The 15,322-nt window shown below is 32.7% G+C and overlaps 1 protein-coding gene across 1 annotated transcript; it reads left to right on the top strand.

Moving 5' to 3' along the window:
• Positions 1-10,247: 10,247 nt before the first annotated feature.
• Positions 10,248-14,467, top strand: LOC111998148 (lipid phosphate phosphatase delta). The gene is made up of 8 exons (XM_024030251.2): positions 10,248-10,529; positions 10,662-10,757; positions 10,861-10,935; positions 11,045-11,175; positions 11,746-11,849; positions 11,938-12,066; positions 12,747-12,862; positions 13,951-14,467. Exons 1-8 carry the CDS (start codon positions 10,368-10,370, stop codon positions 14,350-14,352), a joined length of 1,215 nt encoding a protein of 404 aa, XP_023886019.1. The 5' UTR covers positions 10,248-10,367; the 3' UTR covers positions 14,353-14,467.
• Positions 14,468-15,322: the final 855 nt, after the last annotated feature.

Genomic DNA, 15,322 nt, shown 5'->3' with positions numbered 1-15,322 from the left:
TTAGATCTTTTAGTTTCATCTCAATTCTAATACAAAAAATTTCACTTCAGATTTCTTTGGTAATCCTATCCATGGCCTTCATTTGGCATCCTGATGGCAAGAGTAATGTTTACAATTTACATGGTGGTGTTGGTTGATCTATTTTGAGAGGATTATAATGTTTTTTTTTTCTTCTTCAATATTTGGACTTTTCCCTCCCACTTGTATGAAAGGAAGTAAGTTGAAGGCTCTTTGCTCAAATTATGAGATAATACCAAATTATGCAAAATTTGAATTGTTTATTCTTATATTTCAAAAGTGAAGTAGATATCATTATGGGGTTAGGTTTTCTGTGTGTGATATATGACTTATGTAGACACTTGGAGCGATGTTTTTTTTTTTTTTTTTTTTTTTTGGAGTAAAAATCATGGGCTTTCTATGTATGACTTATCACCTATGTCTTGTTCATTTTGTTTCCTAATTAATTGCGGCATTCCTTAAGCATTCTTAAGCTAAAAGGAGGGAATAATACAAACCAAAGACATGGACTCGGACTCAGATATTCAGTTACGAAAAAGGGATTAGGCACAGGACGGAGCTGAGATCTTATATATGGGGGACAAAAATATGGGGAAAAAAAATCATAGCATAGTGTGTGTATAACAAAATTGTAACCTTCTTACATTGTTTAGGAATTGCATGAAAATAAATTGTGCCAAAAGAAGCCAAATGAAAAGAAATTGTCTCAAAAGAAGAAGCCAAATCCTGAATGATTTATAACAGCTCACTGATTTCTAGTGGGCGCATCTTTAATTTCAGCAAGGATAACAACTGGGAATTAGAACATTCTACTAGTAGGGAGCAAAGACCCAAATCTTGGCATATATAGCTGAAGACTGATCACACTTTGGGCTAACATCCATAGTGAATCACCTACTTTAGGACTTGGAGCACTACTAGCGGCTACTAGATGACCTCCACAACCACGGATTACACAGCCACTACCGACTACATTTGTGTCTTTAATAGATTTCAAAGCCACATTTATTTTTTAGAAGCTCCTAGGAGGAACCATACATATACAAGCGGTAGTTTCTGCGGGATTCAACTCAAAATCCTCTTTCTTTGTAACTTCTAAAAACTCTTGGGCATGCACACTTGATGCTCCTAAGATAGTACCTTGTTTTGAATACCATTTTAATTTTTTAATTTTTAAAAGGTAACACAAGTGTTTAGACAGGATTTTAAAAAGACTAATTCAAAAACACAAGTTTACATACTTTAATCACATATTTATTGAAAAATGAGATTACACAATCAAATTTAAAATTGGCTTATGTCACTTCTTTAAAAGCATAACAAGTTACATATTAATCTCTCATGTCATCCTCTCAGTTGAAAAATATAATTTTTTCCAGAGTTTTCACATTTAAAATAAGTTTTTTTTTTTTCCAATAAAATTAGGAAACTAGTTGAAAATTGGGCCTTTCACTGACTCAAACTGGGCTAGTTGTCCATATACAAGAAAATCAATCACAGGCTATTGTGTTTTCATTGAATATTCCTTGGGCTCATGGAAAACAAAGAAACAACAAATAATATCTAGATCTTCTACTGACGCTGAACATACAACTATGGCAAAAACAATGTGTGAGCTGTTTGGTTGGCGTCATTGCTAAAGGATTTTCAAATAGAACATTCACAAGCTGTCCTATTGTATTGTGATAGTCAAGAAGCTCTACACATAGTTGTCAACCTTGTCTTTCATGAAAGGACTAAGAACATAGATATTGATTGCCACTTTGTTAGGGAAAAGATTCAAGATGGGCCAATTAAGACCCTCAAGATTTCTATTTAACATTAATGGCAAACATTTTCATAAAGGCTCTCAAGTTTCCTCAATTTTCTTTTCTGCTCAACAAGATAAGAGTCATCAACATTTGCTCCATCTTGAAAGGGGAGTTTTTATTTATTTATTTATTTATTTATTTATTTGGAGAAACGAAGGGGGAGTGTTGAGAGATGAAAATCAACTCAACACTAAATTCACTCACACAGGAATATGCTAAGTAGAATAGGCTTTTGTACATAAAACTACATGTACTTTTGTAAATAATTTATAGTTAGTTAGTAAATGACACGTGTTAGTTTCCTATAGGCCACTGTATAGTTAGTGGGGTTATAAAAGTTCCAGGGTTAAGGGTTTGGGTGGGTGTGGCTCTCGACTACTAATGGGTTTGGGAAATTTCTAGCGTATATGGATCACTTGATTCGGCAGAGGTAAGGCCTGATTTTGTGTTTTTTGCTATTCATTTTATTTGTTTTTGTAATTTAGATTTTTGAATATGATGTGTCGTTTTTAAATACCAATTAAAATTTTTTAAATATTATTTTATTGTCACCTAAGCTTAAAGTGCGTCAATTATACAAACTAGTAAGTTGCCCGTGCGATGCATGGATAATTTTCTAATATTTTATGTAAGATGGTTTTTGATAATATTGTGTATATATATTATAAAGAAAAAGTAAACTAAATTAGAGTAAAGAAACATATACATTTTAAGGTATTAAAAATTAGTTTAATAGCTTCATTGCATATTTGTACCCTTCTTAAGGTACTATTTTTATTTATTTATTTATTTTTAAATCATGAAACCAAAAATAAATGCAAAAGAGTAACGGGACCATGAAAATTAACAAATTTGTGTTGTGTTCACATATTTCATACTATGAAATGAAAGTTTGTCCAACTCTCTGATCGTCTTCCCCTTATTGATAGTGCGACATTATGACATGGTTTGAACAAATGTGTATACATGTGTCTTATAGATGATTTAAAATTGAACCATGGTAGAATATGACTTTATATTGTGCACCAAATACTCTCTCTACTTATATACCCAAAACAAACACTATCTAACCAAATTACCCACCCCTAATTTTAAAAAGAAAAAGGAAAAAAAAAAAAAAAAACCCCCGTAGGGGTTTCAGTGTCATTTTTTTTTTTTTTTTTTCAGTCCTTGAGTATTTTGGGTTGTTGATTTTGCTATCTATAACTCGATTCTTCTTTACCTAATAAAGTTTGGAATTTTCTTGTAAGTATATTTTTTCTTCAAGAAAATGAATAGAAATCTACCTTCATGTTCATGCTCATGTTAATGTTTATATTTGTAAACCTAAATCATATTTAAGCCCTTAATTTTAAAAAGAAAAAGGGAAAAAAAAAAAAACCGTAGGGGTTTAGGTGTCTTGATGGTAGTAGGTGGCCTGTATAACAAAGGTGGTGACCCCTTAGATTCCTCTTTCTCTCTCTTTCAAATGTTTTGTCAGTCTTAGATTTTTTTATTTTAGTAATGTATAGTGAAACAGTGCATTTTATATAACAATCCACAACATTTTTGTGTCTCTCTATCTTTCTTCAAGGTTTTATCTGGTTAGTTATTATTATTAGTCCTTAATTATTATTTTTTTGCTTTCTTTAAAATACTAAAATGGTGGGTGTACTAAAAGATATGAAGAATAAAGAAAGGTGTGGTGTAAGTTTAGTAAATTAATGAGACATTAATAAGCTAACAGTAAAATAAGTTAATATGAACTTTTGGATAATAGTAAAAATACTTAATGAAAGAGGTAAAAAGAAAAAAAAATGCACAAAGCAAAATTAGAGTGCCACTTGGCAAGACCTCATGCACTCCCGCATATGGTCTCTGCTTTTATATATATATTGATTGTTTTCCACGTAGGCATTTCATAAGTTAATGGTAAGGAACAAATTGATTGCTACAAAAATGGTATTTTCATCATCCATTAACCATGAAAAGTTATTGCATACATGTTGATACTCAAGTTTTCACACATCTTTGGGCCAATGAGTAAGGCCCAAAGCCTGGTAAACCAAGTCTTGGAGGTTGGAAACAAAAATGAGAGTTAGCACCTAGGCCCATTCCCTACCAAGTTGACTAAGTATAAAAAGGGGCACAAGGAAGGGTCTTACCACAAAATGTCTTAAAATGAGGTAACAAGTGGGACCCGAGGATGGCCCAATCACCCTTAGATAAGGAAAGAGATTAAGAATGATCTCCAATAAAGAGCCTTTGAGTAAAGGAAGAGTGGGCCCAAGGATGGCCCAAATATATTAAAGAGAATTTTTTTTTTAAAATGCCCACATAGGGTCTTCTACAAAACCATCTTGGGTATGAGAATAAGTGGGTATATCAGAGATCCAAAACCCTTGCACAAGGGAAGTGGAATATAGGGCCAAAAGGGCCCAAACCCTTTCATATAAAAGAACTAGGAAAGTTCAGAGGAATTCAAGAACCTTCTCTAGATGCTTCCATGAGGAGATAAGAAGAAAAAGAGGGAGAGAGTTGCAAAACAGGAAAAATATTGTTCAAGGAATGGGATTCCATGATTCAAATCATCAGGCATGCAGCCAATGAGTCATTAACTAAAGAAAGGAAAAGGATGGGTTTTGCTCCTCCATAAACGTCGAAAGAAAACAAGACCTATTGCTATTGAAGCTCAGAAGATGTGGTTTGGTAGAGAGGAGGAATACCCTAGTATTGGTACTTTGTTGTGACCCCTTTAAAGATGCCTTTTGGTGGGAAAAGCATCTATACCAAAAGGTTGAAAAATGGTGGACACCACAAGGTGCATGCCTAGAGAAACCAATATGAACCTAGACAAATAGCATTTATGGTCTTTCTCTGTTTAGTGTTTAGGAGCAACATTAGACATAGTTTTTCATGACCTAAAACCCATCCAAAAATAAGTGAACCATTTATTTGGAGAAAACACCAAAACTTCTTTCGTCATGCTCATTACTCGAAAAGAGAACGAAGTAGTCACTAGGGCAAGACAAGGCTTTTGTGCAAAAATGGCATTAGTTGGATCAATGCCCAAGGCATCATTGCCCATGCATTCCACTGTGAAAGAAGTCAATCAATTTATTGATGTAGGAGACTACTTGGTTATCTTATTGAAGTCATTCTACCGTGAAAGCATTCTACCGCAAAGGCATAAAGATGCTTGATCTCCCAAAATGATGTTTATAACAACCCATTGGTTGTTATGGAATTAAGAAGATTATGAGTAGTTCTTCGAGGGAACTAAACCTCCTAGAGAATTAAAACACCGAGAGAAGAGGAAGAACTCAAAAAGAAAAGAATGTACTTTTGCTTATTATTTCTGAAGATGGTGAATTACAAGTAACCATAGCCCTTTATAGTAGCTAATCAAATATAAATTATAGTTATACATTATGTTACAAGTTGCTAGGTACTAACTAATTCTAACTGTCACTAACATCACAATTAACTAAATGCCAACTCAATAGCCAATCTTAAGTAACTGCTAGCTTAGATAGCTCAAAAGCTCAGCAACTCAATTTCTTAGCCACTATGTTTTTCACCCAACTAACTTGCCCTAATCAGCTCCTATGAGATGTTGGCAAGTCACTTCATGGGAGAAGACATATGCCAGTGATCATTGAAGGAGAAATGCTATATGGGAAACCGCAAGCTCTTAGCTATTACTAGCCAACCCATGAAGCAAGAAATGTAGCAAGCGCAATCTAATATGCCTAAACTCAAAGCAAACAAAGAAGAAACCAAGGAATATGGATCCTAGTAGCATAAGCCTACAAAGGAACCATGATTGCAATATTTGCAAAAGCTCACAATGGGGCTACACTCCGTAAAGGAGCCATGATCATGAATCCTTAGTAAAAAAATAAACTTTAATAAATTGATTAGTGTCACACCAATAATATAACAATTAAAATTTTGAATTATTTTTTATTTTGTATTTAAAAATTAGTGCATCAATTTATAAGATGTGTGTTTTTAAATTAAACCGTATGGTATTATTTATTTTAAAAAATTCTAGGTCATATTACAAGGGAATGAACATAAAAACCCAATCCCCTTAAGTCCCACACCAAAAAAAAAAATGAAAAACAAAAGTCAAATAATAGTCCCACTCAAAACAATGAAAAGCAAAGGTCAAATAATGGGCCTACTCTCACTCTTATTTCTCTTGTTCTCTATCCTTTCTTTAGTAACTATAAATTTTTTTTTTTTTTTATAATTCAATAGTTGAAGAGGAGGGAAGAGAAGAGAAAGGCGTGAGGAAAGAGAAAGGAAAAGGTTTCCCATATGTGTTTAGATATTGAGGAAAAGAGAAAGGAGAGAAGAAATTTAAAAAATAATAATAATACTCATAACAAATTATTTTACTATATTTTATCCATTTAAATTATAATATAATAATTACTGTAGGGACTCAGTTTGGATTGACCCTGAGTATGAATGGGTTTTCAGCCCAACAAGCCTAAACAATAAATTTTTAGAGTATGGGTCCAAGAACTAGTACTGTTTGAAATGAAAGGTTCTACTCATCAAGTAATAAGGGATACTCTAGGTTCATTCCTTGAGAAAATCTCTCATCGGCTCTCTTTCAGTCAATCTCTCTCTTCTTCTTCTTTTTTTTTTCTGCCAAAAAATCCCCCTTTATTTCCTTCATTCCTATGTTATATACTCCGTTTTCCCCCCGTTTCCATTGTACACGTGTAGTTCTTATCTTGAGAGCTCCTTTCTGTCCCATCCAGCACTTACCGGAACTTTCAGCTTAGTGGCCATAAAAATGCTTAGTTACTGTTCAGGTATCACATCCACATTAATGCGGCCAGAGTGTTAGCTGGAAAGCATTTAATGTGGAGGTGATGGCCTTAGAAGATATTTGCTACCTTCCCCGACGCCCTCTTAAGTTATATCCAATTTCCAGTTCAGATACAACTTGGCGGAGTCTTCTCAATAACATGAAAGTTACATTCACCTCGGACTTTGGTGTCCTCGGACGTGTACTATGCCGCCGTATATATAATATCTACTCGTTTCTCCTATATTACCCATTTAGTAATAATAAAACTTTTTTAGACTATCCTCGGATAACGAAGTGTCCTCGAATTGGGTCGTTGGGCCCCGAGCCCACTTCTGAGGATTACTATCCCTTTTTAACTAACAGGCCCCACAATTACTTATGAGAATATAAAAGTAATTTCACAAAAAAAGCAAAAATTTCCAAAGGGCTTTTTTTTTTTTTTTTTTTTTTTTTATGGATTTGGAGGGGAAAAAATTAAAAATTGGTGGGGCCCATAGAAGGCCTTTCTCTCCACATTTCCTTTCTCTTTTTTCTTTTTCTTTTTCTTTTTAATTATTATTCTAACCAAATAATGGAAATTTGGTCCCTTTCTTTCCACTTCCCTCCCATCAAACAAAACCCTAAACATTTCTTTTATAAATAACTAGCTTGTAACCCTATATATATATGCATGGAGCCATGGATGCACTTAAAGATATACAATAAGATGCATAATATAATTCCTATATATATATAATTTAAATACTATTGATAGTCATTTTTATATTTTATTAACTCTTTAAAAAAATTTGTAAGGATATCATTATGTATAAAATGTAAATTGTCCATTTTTTTAAATTACTGTGAAGCACTTTTTTTTTTTTTTAATGATTCATTTATTCTAGACTATTTGGTTTTTGTACTTAATAACTCACTTAGATGAATATTTATGATGTGGTCCCACATTTTATTCTAAAATTAAAAAATAAAACTCTTTAAGAATAAATAATTTAGGACACATTGTGCAAAATTGGAACTCTAATTTGAAATTATAATTTGAGTTTCTCTCAACTTCACCTGTTATTATATATATATATATATATATAATATAATATAAAATGTCGATTGAATTATAATTCTTTTGGCATGGCATATCTATAACTTTATTAACCCATCATAAAAGAAGTGCATGAATTAGACAACCCGAAGTTTTTTATTTCACTCATGACCTTAGCAACTAAGAGTAATTCTATGATGACAAATTATTCCACAATTTTTTTACCACATTTTTTTACCATAATTCTGATTACGAGTGATTAACCATTACTTACACATAGACTAACTATTTTTACTTCACTGGTCACACTCTGCCACATTACATTTGTGGCAAAAAAATTATGAAAAATTTTGTATTCCTAGACTTTTTCGGCAACTAATGAAAACATCACAGTTTGAGTGGGGCCATCAAATACTCTATTTGGAATTCAAAACTATTAATAATTTAAAAAAAAAAAAAAAAAACTATGAATAATTAGGTTATGTTTTATTAATCATCATGAGTGGACAAAGATTGGTCAAATATATACAACTTACACAAAGTCTAACTCCCAAAAAAAAAAAGAAAAAAATTAAAGCCACTTACAAAAAAGTCTCTGAGGACCAATCTAGAAACACTTATGACTCTGATCACATGTGACCATAAAAGGGACGTCCACTTGATTCGGATACATTTTTTAGACCTGATACCTCTACTTGAATTATTTTATTTTATTTTTAAAAAACACATATTTTGTCATGGGGGGTTTGTACATAAACAAACACACTAGCAATAATTTGTTATTCACTCTTCTTTTACATACGTAAAAAGTGGAAGGGAAAGTGGGTTCCAACAAATAAGACCACAAAAAAAATATATTATTGTTGTTGATTTATCACTTGAATTTCAATTTATTATTTGCTATTAAGTCGAATTATTAAAGAATTTAGACTTTTTTTATATAATTGAGAATTTAAGATGCAACTGCTTTCTTTCTTCTTTTTTCCTCTTAATCACAACAGCCTTTTTTTTTTTTTTAATGCAACAACAACTTTTGTTTAAATATGACAAAATAATAATATTTATAAATGGCTAAAAATACAATACAAATTTTATTACAAAAGTTTTATAAATGAATGTGATAAGAATGTGATTCATGCCACTTAAAAATACAAAAAAAATAAAATAAATAATTGAATTTTGAGATTTTTGGTAACAAGTTAGATATAAAAATTTATTATATCCTTAACATTATGAATAATTTTGCAGGTAAATTACACTTTATTCCCATAAACTATACTCCCATTTACACTTACCTCTTGAACAACAAGAATGCGCAATCACTCTCCTAAACTAATGTTTGTGTAACACTTTGCACCCTACTATCTTTTTCTCTCTCCTTTTTTTTTTTGGTATAGGAAGCTCATCAACTTTATTTATTAACTAAAATAAAAGATACATCATAAGATAACGCATGTGTTAAAGAACATGGTTCCTTTTCAATCCACATAATAGAATTATCTATATCAAACAAGTGTTTTGCTAACTTGTGTGTCAAGAGTTGCCTTGATGACCCACATGTGAAATTGCAGGATACCGTAATAAGTGTAGAAAACTATAAGAATACCATAATAGATTAGACTATTTTGCACCCTACTTTCTATTTGGCAATTAAGTTAGACTGAAAAAGTCGTGTAAGTCACGTAAGTTGTATGTGATTGTTTCCATTCAATTTAACTGCGAAATAGACAGTAGGGATGTAAAGTGTTACATGAATATTAGCTTAGGGGGTTAATCATGTCTTCTTACAATTAAGTGGTAAGTGTAAAAAGATTATAGCTTAGGGGATAAAGTGCAATCTAATTTTTCACAAACATATGAATTTTTTTTAAGCAAAAATGTAAAGTGCACCCTCTATATTTAACCATAAATCATTCAAATCTTTTAACTTTGCTTGACTTCAATTGATTCATTTAAAATTCAAGTTTATTCAATTAAGACCTCTCCATCAATTTCCCATTAATTTTTTTTTTAATCTAGAATACATTTTTCAATAATTAATTGAATTTTTTTTCTAATAAATTTAAAGAAAAATAATTTTTGAACACTTAACCATAACATTTAACAAAATTCAATAGAGAGATTTTAATTGAGTAAACTTGAAACTTAAAAGAATTTAATTGAACGAAAATAAAGTTAAATACTCAAATAAATTTTAGTTAAACTTTTATTTATATGAAAAATTTATATCAAATTTAGATGATGCAATTTGTATTTTTACATTTTTATTTTCTTCCCCCTAAATACGAAATAACTACCATCACATCACATGCAAGCGTCCACTTTGCCTTTACTTTTTCTTTTTGTTATTATAAATTTTTGCTTTTTTTTTTTTTTTTGTTTTTTTGGTAAAGTAGAATGTTCTTCACCGCGTAGCTTGCACTGTGACACCGTCTGCGCCAAAAAAAATCATCACCCTTAAAAATAAAAATAAAAGAAGACTATTTTTTTTTTTTTTTTTTTGAGAATGGACTATTTTGAATTTTCAGCAATATATAACACAATAATATAATAAAATATAAAACCGAGGACCTTAGTTTAGTCTAAGCCAGCCAGTTGTTTCCTTTTCTATTTATTTTTACTATATTTCCTTTGTTTTCTGCGTCTCTTCTATTCTTCGATTTCGATTCCTCTTCTAAAGAGAGATAGAGAAATGGAAAGCATAGCTGTGTGGCAAGGGGCAACTCTAGGTGGAATTGTGGCATGGATTTTAATATCTTCATACCTCAACGTCACCCGCAAGCTTCGATCTTTCCTGCAACCTTGGGTGGCTCACCATGTCATCGCTGGGACTCCTCTCATCTTCCAGATCCAGGTTTCATTCAACTTTTGCAACTATAAACGAAAACCCAGATCATCATTCTTGTTCAATTCTCTCTATATATATGTGTTTTTGCTTTTCATTGGAGTTAACTTTTTTTTTTTTTTGGGTTTTTTTTTTTTTCAGAAATACCAGCATTGGTTTTTTGATGCTTTGTTCTCTGGGTTGTCCTGTGTTGTTTCTGTGCCCTTTTACACTGCCTTTCTCCCTTTGCTATTCTGGGTATGTTCTGTCTCTCTATAATGTGGATAATGGGCTTTAGAGCTATTGTATATATCAGCATTTTTAATGATTCAAACTGATTGGCTTTTGGGTAATATTGTAGAGTGGCCATGGCAGATTGGCTAGGCAAATGACCCTTTTGATGGCCTTTTGTGATTATTTAGGAAACACTATAAAGGTATCTACTTTTTCTCTTGGTGTTTAATTCCAAGCTTCTCATATTTTTCTACTTGTTTGGTGCTTTGTTAGCAATTAAGGTATGTATCTATGTTGTTTGTGTTTGACAGGATATGGTATCAGCTCCCAGACCCAGTTCACCACCTGTTAGGAGAATAACTGCCACAAAAGATGAGGAAAATAATGCATTGGAATATGGATTGCCCTCTTCTCACACTCTTAACACAGTTTGCTTATCTGGGTACATCTTTGCTCCTCATTTCCCATTTCTTATCCGAAATATTCATGGTGTAGCCATTTAGGAAAATTTAGCGGGTCTTCGAGTAGGTTCTCTTTTTAGAGGAGACTTGGAGCATAGCCTTGACAATATACTTTGAGGTGAAATGGTTACAAAATTTATTGAAGCTAATTATGGTGGCCTCACTCGCTAATGAGGCATGAAATGTTACTAAAGATATTTCCAGAGGCTTAAAAATCATGCTTCATGATTTAAGTCCAATGGTGTTCACACATCATTTTAAAACTTTCGCTTTTGTAGGCTAATCATCGTTTTAGCAGTGAATTAAACATCAATCAATTAATAAAGTAAATAGGATATTTTCTTGTTTTTATTATATTGTTACCTGTTAACCATTATAGGTCTTCAACATCAGTTATGATAATCCCCAAAGCATGCATGCATTTATTTACAACAGTTGGATTCTTGATTTGTAATTGGACAAGTGGAGAGCTTTTCTTTTTGCCTTTGCATTTTAGAACCTTGTCTCTTGTATACTAACTGTAGAGTCCTCCTTGCACTGGGGGTTTTCAGGTACCTTTTGCACTATGTCTTGTCTTATATTCAATATGAAGATGTCTCCATGAAATTTGTTGGGCTTGCCCTTGTTTGCTTGTTTGTGGGCCTCATTGGTTTGGGTAAGTTTACTTTTCTTTTAGAAGTTATTGGAAGCCTTTGTAGTGTATCGTTGCTTATCCTTAAACTGTAATTTGATCTAAATGCTAGGAAGAATTTACCTTGGAATGCACAGTTTGATCGATATCATAGGTGGTCTTGGCATTGGATTGGTGATCCTTGCATTTTGGCTTACAGTTCATGAACATGTCGACAATTTTATTGTTTCAGGACAAAATGGTAAGCGTACTTTTGTTGGCAATTTTTTTTTTATAAGGATAGTATATTTTTATTGATACTTGATAGTTTACAAATTTTGGATAGTTGAAAAGCAAAAGGACCTAGGATTTGAAAAACTTCATTAAGGTAAGAACTAGCTATGCAGCCTTAGGATAGGTTTCAAGGTGATGTAAATTCCTACAACAACCCAGCAGTTTTGAAAGTTTCAAGCATGGAAAAGGGAGGTATGCCACCACGTGCTGTCATAAGTCAGAAAAAGGAGCTATGAAACTAACAATACTAAGACCAGGACCAGAATTTAGCCTGATAGGGGACAATGCTTCGAATGTGGCATCGTAGATAGTGTGGCACCAAGTCTATAGAAGTTCCCATATAGGATTTTTTCTTCCACGTCAAATAGTAATGGGGACACATGGAGACCTCATAGTTACAAAACTAGAATTTGATTTGTGGTGCTCAAAATTTGTGTTATCAAAATTGCTATCCCACAATTGGTTCTGATAAATCGGAATGTTGAAACATACTTCTGGGAAGTTCTGTTGGAAAACTAGATATTTTGTTTCATAGAAGCTAACTTCATGAAGATTTCAGAATTAAAGAAATGTATTGACTTTGAAATTTAAAACTCAGGCAACTTGGGTTTGTATTTTCTCTTAGTGCACACTTTGTTTCAAATGCAGTTACATCCTTTTGGGCTGCCCTAAGCATCCTGTTGTTCTTTGCTTATCCAACTCCTGAGCTTCCAACACCAAGCTTTGAGAACCACACAGCCTTTAATGGTGTTGCATTTGGAATTGTAAGCAATCTTCACCCATTTAAGAATAAGATTAAATTAATGCTATGTTTGAGTTTCAACTTCTTTTTGTAATAGGAAGTAAATATGCTCTTTTTAAATATATTACCTTTTTTTGGATAGGACAAGACTTAAACCCTTAGTTATTATTTAATGAAGTCTGATGAAGACAAACAACTAAGATCATGTCGTCACTGGGTAACTAGTGTATTTCCTTATAAAAAGTGGATAATAAATCAATGAGGGTAAAATGCTCTGACACCCCTTGAACTTTGGGGTAGTCACACTAACACCTCTTGAACTTTTATTTTAGCTAATGTAGTACAGAAACTTTAGAACTGTAACAAATAGGTTCTCTTAACTATTTCTTTTTTCTTTTGGTCAATGACACTTTAAAATTAAAAACTAAAGAACAACAAGTCTATTACAAACAAGCCCGGCTTTATCAATAGCCAGCAGATCAACCACCACAGGCTGTGAGTCATACAAAAAGAGGTAGTCTGATATAGTATCAGCTCCCATCCTAGCTAATTTGTCAGATCCCTATACACATGCGCCACAGAGTTAGTGAATGTCTTCATCAGGTCCCTGCAATCAGTTAATAGAGGTTCTTTTGCCAATTTAATACATAAATTTTGGTATTGTAACAAATAGACCAACTAAAGTTTTTATGTTGTTGCAGTAGGACCCATTCATTTTCACTTCTTTTTTTTTTTTTTTTTTTAAATGAATGTGGTGCAGAAGAGATTTAAAATAATAATAATAATAATAATAAATTAAAAAAACTTGCTACTGTATCAAAGTTTATGTACCAAATTAGCTCAAACAAAAGTTTAGAGGGTGTTAATGCAACTACCCCAAAGTTCAAGGGGTATTAGGGCATTTTTCCCAATAACTGACTGTTTTGTATTTGACATAAATGTGATCTTATTAAGCATGAATTTCTTATTCTTTTATAGAAATGTCATATGCTGTATATAAAAGGAAAAGACAAGGAAATTGCTATCAAATTAATGTAAAATTTGAGTATTCTTCCCAAAATGTTGTGCTTTAATAATCATGAACTGAAATATCAATTTAATTGTGTTCAGGTATCTGGGATCCAGCAAACATACCATCAGTTTCACCATGAAGCCGTTGCGCGCATATTCACCCCACAGCTCACAATATCAAACTTTGTGGGAAGAATGCTGGTTGGAATACCAACAATACTTCTTGTGAAGTCCTGTAGCAAGGCTCTAGCGAAATGGATTCTACCTGGTGTATCAAACACACTGGGCGTCCCAATTAAATCAACCAACTACATTCCAACTCTGAATGGAAATGGGAAAAAATCAGATGAGAGTAAACAATCTGGTTATATCCAAAGGCTGTTTTTTTCTCAACAAGGTTCATTTGATGTTGATACGGGTATAAGGTTTATTCAATATGCAGGCCTTGCGTGGTCGGTGGTAGACCTTGTTCCTTCTCTTTTTTCTCACCTGAGCTTGTAATTCTTAGTTTTCGTAAAATAGTACTACGCTATTAGCTAGTTTCAACGGGCGTATGATATGTTGTTTCTGTATATCATATATTTTGATTAGTGAGAACCATTCATTTTTTGCTCTATTTATGTATATCATAAATTTTACTACGTTCTTAGCTAGTTTCAACGGGCATATGCTAATGTTATTTATGTATATAATATATTTTGATTAGTGAAAATCTAATTATAAAAGCTGTGTAAACATTTGAATTTCCTTACAATTTGTTACAGAAACAGGTATCTATTTATAAAATTCCCTGCGAGTTTCATTGGCTAAGACTGCTTATCGGAAATTTAAGATGTTCGATTTCTTAATAAAACATCTAATTTTTCTTGCAACCCCAAATACTTTAGTGCCTTTCTAGTCAACTTTGGTAATGTCAATCTGGAAGGACTGTACTCATAAAGTGAGGCTGGTCAATTGGATTTTCACGAACACATGGATTTCAAGAGCCTTGTAGCACATAGTGGAATGATGAGCTAGATCTTGTATTCTACAGAAGAAACATGCATTGGTGCAAATGGCTATATTGGACTGGCACTCCCACCGGTGGGAGAGAATTTTGTTAAGCTTCCTGTGCTCTATATGCTAGATGAGCAGGGAAACATCATGCTTCTTTGGCACTACCCTTAAAGCAAACATTTCCAATACAACATGAGAAGATAGTTATGCATCACTTACCCAACAATTAAATTAGTACAGAAGTACATCCATGAGAAACGTTACAGAGGATGAGTTCACTAGCGCAAGAAGTCCGTGTATGTGCGTTGTGAAAGATAACAAATTCCTTGGTCAGAGATTCAAGAAAATTTACGTGGAATGAATAATGGTCAAGATTATATCATGGCTTTGACCTCAAACAGGAACGATGCATGCAAACCCATTTTTGCTAAAGCCAATTGGATTAGTCTGCATGACAGCACACCCCCCATCTCCA

This window comes from Quercus suber, unplaced genomic scaffold (genome assembly GCF_002906115.3).
Source record: "Quercus suber isolate HL8 unplaced genomic scaffold, Cork oak 2.0 scaffold_254, whole genome shotgun sequence".
Classification (NCBI taxonomy): Eukaryota; Viridiplantae; Streptophyta; class Magnoliopsida; order Fagales; family Fagaceae; genus Quercus; species Quercus suber.
This window is presented reverse-complemented; position numbering and strand designations above follow the sequence as displayed.

Coding starts and splice junctions, on each gene's coding strand:
- LOC111998148 (XM_024030251.2), top strand. CDS start 10,368: ATGGAAAGCATAGCTGTGTGGCAAGGGGCAACTCTAGGTGGAATTGTG. Junction 10,530..10,661: donor CTCTCATCTTCCAGATCCAG/GTTTCATTCAAC, acceptor TTTTTTTTTCAG/AAATACCAGCATTGGTTTTT. Junction 12,067..12,746: donor TATTGTTTCAGGACAAAATG/GTAAGCGTACTT, acceptor TTTCAAATGCAG/TTACATCCTTTTGGGCTGCC.